Source organism: Myotis davidii, unplaced genomic scaffold (genome assembly GCF_000327345.1).
Source record: "Myotis davidii unplaced genomic scaffold, ASM32734v1 scaffold96, whole genome shotgun sequence".
NCBI classification, from domain to species: domain Eukaryota; kingdom Metazoa; phylum Chordata; class Mammalia; order Chiroptera; family Vespertilionidae; genus Myotis; species Myotis davidii.
This window is the reverse complement of record NW_006289416.1, coordinates 2,842,659-2,849,497: the sequence shown is the minus strand read 5'-3', so window position 1 is coordinate 2,849,497 and position 6,839 is coordinate 2,842,659. Positions and strand designations below refer to the sequence as shown.

Below are 6,839 nucleotides of genomic sequence, written 5' to 3'. Positions count from 1 at the left end.
GGGTGGAGAAGCAGGCTGGTATGTACAGTCTCTACATTGAATAGACTAAGGGGGAGGATTGGTCAAACATCTGCCTGGCTGATGTCTTCAGTTCCACCATTAGTGACTTCTTTAGGCATTTTTGTTTAAATTATGGAACTATTGCTGAGAAAGTTAGCACCTTAAAAGATACTTATCTGTACGGTAGTTTGGAGAGAGCTCACTTGAAGGTCACTGCCTGCTGTGCAGGTGGGAGGGCGAGGAGGGTACTGTAATTGTTTCTTAGCAGATGAGATTCGTGAGATGCAGTGAAACTCCCAGGCCTGAATTTAAACACTTGAAACCTCAGATTTCTAACTGGGTGCTTTTCAACAGTTGATGCCTGGGGATAGTGTGGCTACACCCCAGAAGACAAAGATGTGAGTTCTATCATGTTATAGCCTGATCCACAGGGCTTTAGAGGCTCAATGTGTGATTGAAGTAACTCATCATTTTTCATGAGTAGAGTACTGGACTTTTCATTTAAATCACTTCCCCAACATAGCTTTATGTCCAATATGTATAATTCCCAAATGATTCTCATGGGGGCGGGGTGGTTCCAATGGCAGTGCAAAGGTGGTTGTAGCGGGGGATTTATCTTTATTTCCTTACCATCACCCTTCCTCTTTGAGATAAATATTTTCCTCAACTTTATGTAAAGTGTTAGCAAATATAGCTTCACTCCTTGCCTTACATCCACTTTTCCCTTAAATCTTCCTTTGAAGAAATTAGGGAGCTGTTATAAATGAATGTGTGAGGCTAAGACAATTCTCCAAACTGCCCCTGCCCCCTACCCTCTCCCTGGAGATTCTGTGGTGGTGACCCAACGATCCTACAGCATGCTTCCTAACCCTCTTGTGGGCAGGACAAAGGCGGAGAGCCGCTGCTCTGGAGCTGTCTACAGCATGGTGGAGCAGAAAGAACACACACAGCCGGGCTGCTCTCTGAGTTCTAGTTCTGCTAGAATTACACTATGTGACTGTGTTTCCTCATTAGCATGTGGCCTTCGGTCAGCTACTCATTTTCTAATCATAATAAGAGTACATACCTACCTTTCAAAGGATGGTTATGGGGTAGTGGTCAATATATGAGAAGGGCTTAGAACAGTGCCATTCACATGGCAAATGATGAATAAATATTACTCATAGTATTGTTATTCTTTTTATTTTGACTAAGGCAAGAGAAAAACAAAATGTACTTATTGTCTCTGGTTTTTCAATGATCAAAGTTTGAAAATCCCTTAGAAATTTGCCAAAGATAATAAGGCAGAAATTGTAAGGATGCAAAAGAATCTGTCTAAAACTTCACTGTTCTTCGTTACCAAAAAATAAAATAATGTAGAAGCATTTAGTATACAATTAAATAGTATATAATTTATTATAAAGTTTTCTCTGGATGGATGGTATTGAGCTATATATATATATATGTATAAATATATATATATATATACATACATATATATGTATATATTTACTTACTGCTATAAATATCAGGCCTAATATACCTTGGTACAACTTCGCTGTATCATAGTAGCTAAATTATCTGTTCCTAATAGTTTTTACAACCAAATTTTATTACTCAAAAAATGGAAAGAGAATTAGAGCAATATTTGAATAGGAACTAAGTCAGACAATAATTTATTTAGGTTGATAATATAAAATTTTTATCTTTGTTGTCTAAAGTTAGTGTATAAGTAATATGTAATGTAAGACCCAATTACCATAAATCAGTCTCTAAGTTTTAGAGAATGTAAAAAGTAAGAACTTATAGATAGAACATAATTTAATACTACTGATGTTTGTGATTTCTTTTTCTAATTTGAAATCACTTCCTGAGATTTAAATAAAATTTTGTTAGTATTCATAAAGTATTATTATTCATGTAATATTCTTAAATTGTTGACATACTAGGATTATGGACATTGAATACCACTTATTTCACTTCTAAAGTGACCTCTTTTAGGTCTATTAATTTATAATTTTCTTGCCAAATTAGTGACTTGTGCTGGTCATCAAATTCAAAGGTTATCTTTGGAATTTAGGTATATACCTATCTATAGCTATATCTATATCCATCTACATCATCTATACATACACATATATGTGTATATACATATATATGTAAATGTACTTGAGAGAGAGAGAGAGAGAAAGAGAGAGAGAGAGAGAGAGAGAGAGAGAGAGAGAGAAAGGGAGAGAGGGAGAGGGAGAGGGAGAAGGAGAGGAGACCAGAAAAGAAAATATTTCACCTAGAAATGGTGGGAGAAATCAAGCATGCATCTCTATGGCCAAATCACTCTAACTAAAGTACTCACTTATCAATAAAATATCCCAGAATAGGACTCCCTCCATCCACAGCTGGCTGTTTCCAGGTGACGATGATATAATCTTTGTTGGCATCCACGCACACCACATCCAAGGGAGAGGCTGGGGCTCCTTCAATCTCTGCATCACCATCTGTGGAGACACAGAAGGATCCCATTAGCCCTCTTAGATGTGCTCTGAAGCCCTCAGACTGGGTTCTTAGTGCACACATTTCAGTAGCTACATCTTTGACCCCAGTAGAGCAAGCTTCAGACTTGTAATTCACTTACCAACCTAACAATGTGTGCTTTTCACCATCAGTACGAAGAACATTAGTTAGAAAGGGCTCTAAAAAGGACCCATGCCCTTTGCCTCATGGCCTTGACTGTCCAAATGTTCTAAAAGGAAATAAATATGTAGATGTCGAGGATTGCTATCAGAAAAGTCAAATGTAAGTGGTGCCAGAAAGTCTGTTCTTAAGATATTTATTGTGTAATGCTACTCAGAAACTATGAATGGCTCCAAAGAGGAACAAATAGCCCCCTCTGTTACCTTCTGGATGCATCCACGAGAGAATAAGAACCATGAAGCTTTGCCCATTCCTGTGCTGGGCACTACTGTTTTGGAAAAGAAAGGAAAACATTCATTTCAATCAAATGTTTGTTCCCGAACTGAAGATATTTGCGAAAGGAACTCTGATGCAATACCCACATCTGAGTTTGGCTTATCTGAGTTTAGTAGAAGTCCAGGATTATACAAGCAACAGAGGACAGTGACTCTTTATGAAATGGGATCCTCTGACAGCGGGGTCCTCTCAGCAGTGTCTTCAAGCACAGCTAAGTTGGTGAATCAGGGATGTTTTCAGGAGGAGAGGAAGAATAATAAAAATAATCGGTGGCCTTTTAAATGAGAACAAGTAAGACAGGAGGCAAAGTCCCTGAGGGAAGGAATCCAAGTTTGACACTTTCTTCTGACATCTGGTCAGCCCTTTCATAATTGGAGTTAGTCTGAGAGGAGGCTGAGACATGTAGGAGCCACTTACCCAAGGGAAAACACTCTTGTTGACTGAATAAACACTTTGTTTTTCTATCTGCTACACTTGTGTAAGTCTTCTGAGTTACTAAAACATTTGATAGCAGGGCAGAAATATTTGTCTACTTCTGAATATAATAGGTGCACATTACCTGTGACTAGTTCAAGTCACTTTGAATTTGAACATTCTATTTCTTGCCCCATGAGATCTGCAGGAAAGTGTCTCTGGGGAAATGTCTCCTGCTATAGGAAAACTAATCGGTGCCTGAAACCTAATGCAGAATACCTATATGCCACACAACAGGGAGTGATTTCGTCTCTGAAATCAATAATAATATACTTTTTTAAATGAAGCTCTAGCTGGTTTGGCTAGTGGATAGAGCATTGGCCTGCGAACTGAAGGGTCCCAGATTCAATTCCAGTCAATTGCAGGCTCACCCCCAGTTGGGCATGCAGGAGACAGCCAATCAATGATTATCTCATCATTGATGCTTCTCTTTCTCTTTCCCTTTCCCTTCCTCTCTGAAATCAATAAAAATATATCTTTTTAAATACATTAAAAAATATTTAGTTCACTGAACATCCATTGTATTTAACAGTTGGCACTTAGGGAGTCATTTTTCAGCACTTTTATAAAATTGCTTATAAGATCTGGGCTTGACGATCTTTCAAAAACAGCTTCTCTTTAGCAGCTGCTGGAAGCCAAATCCAAATACTGTGTTATATTACTTCACACTTGTGCTCTTGGCTACTAGCAGCTGCTATGGACTATCTGGCTCACAGCCCCATCAGTCAATGTCAATCTTTTCCTTAGCCTCTGCTCTGCCTTCTCCCAACCCTCCAAATAGCCAAACTTTTTGTAGGTTTGATTAATTAGGTCAAAGACTATCCTGCTACTCTTTATCTTTTGACATCTGACACAGGCTATTAATAACTTTTTCCAAAATGTAAATAATTCTAATGTTTATATACATGCTTGTTAAATATATGATAATCAAAAAGTACATGAAAATTTTATCTTTTAAATGCCATAACTCAGAGATTACTGCTACTAACGGCCTATATTTTTCTAGATTTTTTTCCCCTATATTTATAACTCAAAAGTGATTGTTTTTAAAATAAAATGGAATGGTACTATTTACTAGTAATTTCATGTAAACTGATTTTTTTGGATATATTATCATATATATAAGCATACATCATTAGCTTTCATATAAGCGTACAACTTGTTTTTTCAACTTTGTCCACTCAAGTTCCTACAATTATTGAAAATGTGCCTACAATACATAGTGACAAAACACACTGAGGAAAGTCAAGCAGATTTACACTCACTACAATAGGAATTGGTCCCTCCGTTCCTTTATCCCAGCCCTAACTGGTTTGGCTCAGTGGATAGAGCATCAGCCTGCGGACTCAAGGGTCCCAGGTTTGATTCCGGTCAAGGGCATGTACCTTGGTTGTGGGCGCATCCCAGTAGGGGTTGTGCAAGAGGCAGCTGATTGATGTTTCTAACGCTATCTCTCCCCCTTCCTCTCTGTAAAAAAATCAATAAAATGTATTTTAAAAAATAAAAATTAATAAAAAAATCTTTTCATTCTTTTCAATATGATAGATTAACACATTATATCATTTTAATTACTTTGATTGCTAATGATAACTTTTTTACATACTTATTTGCCATTTGTAATTCTTTTTTCATGACATTTCTATCCCATCCTTTATCATATTATCAACTCTTCCCTCCATCTTCTCTCTACAGGGAATGGGTGAGGAAAGAATACAGGGGTGGGCAAAAGTAGGTTTATAGTTGTTAGTATGGAAAATAATACAATAATTAAAAAATAATAATACAAGAATAAACTGATTTGTGTATTCACAACTATAAACCTATATTTGCCCACCCCACATATAAAAGTCTAGAAAGCTATGTAACAGAATTATAATACTGGATATCTCTGAATGGTAAACTAATGAAAGGCTTTTCTCTTTTTTCTTATTTATATTATCTCTTTTCTTCCCCACGAAGAACACATATTATCTATGGAATAAAATCCTGTCCAAATGAGCACAGCTTTGCAATGTCTTTGTGCAGTGTATAAAGCACCATATGTCTTTGGAAATGACATATGGTGCTTTATACACTGCATGTTATAGTTCGGAAGCTATTTTTTAAGCAGCAAAAATACCAGAGCTCTAGCATTGAAATGGCCTCATGCAGCTTAATGGTTACAAAGTTTAAAAAACACACACATAAAATGTCATTTAAATATTTCTTAAAGAGTTAAATATAAATTTAACACATGACATAGCAATTCCACTTACAGGTATCTATCTACCCAAGAGAAATTAAGACCTAGGTCCATGAATATGAACACAAATGTTCATTGCGGTCTTATTCATAATAGCCAGAGTAGAAACAATCTGTCAACTGGCAAATGGATAGACAAAAGGAGACATATCCATACAGTGCAATACTAGTCAGCAATAAAAAGGAACAAACTACTAACATAATGAACCTCAAATTATATGCTCAAGAAAAGAAGATACATGTAAAAGATCATATATACAGAAATGTCCAAAAAAGATGAATCTATTGAGACAGAAAGCAGATTAGTGGTTGCCTAGGAGCCAGACTGGGGATAAGTGGGGAATGGGCATAAGAAATCTATCTCCTTGGTATCATAAAAATGTTTTAAAGCTGGATTGTGGATGATGGTTACACAACTCCATACATATTCTAAAAAGCACTGTCCACTTAACATGGCTGAATCTTATATATGTAAATTATACCTCAAAAAAGATTTTAAAAAAAGAATCTAAAATACATAATTTATTCAAGAATTGCTGAAATTGTCTTTCCAATTTTATCTTTCTTATTTACCTTTTCAATTCTCTCATATCAATATCTGAGAAATTTTAGAATCTTTCCATTTCTTTATTTTATGAATTTGAAAACTGCCTTAAATATAAATTTCTAATTTAACCCCCCCCCCCCATCTATAGTTAGTTATCTGAAGTTTGGCCTAAATGTGACAGAGAGCCACAGTTCTGAGCATGGACACTGAAAATGTTGGGGTACTCTAGACTATGTCAGAGTGCCCAGAAAGAGTCCAAGAGATATCACCAAGGCATAACTAAGTATTTTGGATTCACCAGGGATATTCTCTGGTTCAGGTAAGATAATTGAGAACAAAAGCAAAGACTTTGCTTATTCAGTCCTCATTTAGTCAGGTTTATCCAGATGGTTTGGTTAAAGAAACTTACTTGCTGATAAATTCCCATGTGTCTGTTTTCATTGCAATTTACCCAGAAGGCTAGCTTCTTTCTTCCCCGTGGCAATAATGACTTTTCCCATAATGCTTTCATGTAGGAGAAAATCTAACACATTTTTCAGTTGGTACAGATATTCGTGTATCTTTGTCAGTTGCTGGTCAGTGGCTAAATTCAATGAACATTGATTGCTGTTGAATACTGGTGTGGTATAAA

General features: G+C 36.3%; 1 protein-coding gene across 2 annotated transcripts in view; it reads right to left on the bottom strand.

Annotated features, from left to right (window-relative positions):
- MYOM1 (myomesin 1) overlaps nt 1-6,839 on the bottom strand; it is a 118,683-nt gene that overhangs the window by 65,249 nt on the left and 46,595 nt on the right. For both annotated transcript variants that reach the window (XM_006761861.2, XM_015562699.1), the window contains exon 11: nt 2,333-2,474. In XM_006761861.2, coding sequence (XP_006761924.1) covers nt 2,333-2,474 — 142 coding nt within the window. The remainder of the gene's footprint in view (nt 1-2,332; nt 2,475-6,839) is intronic.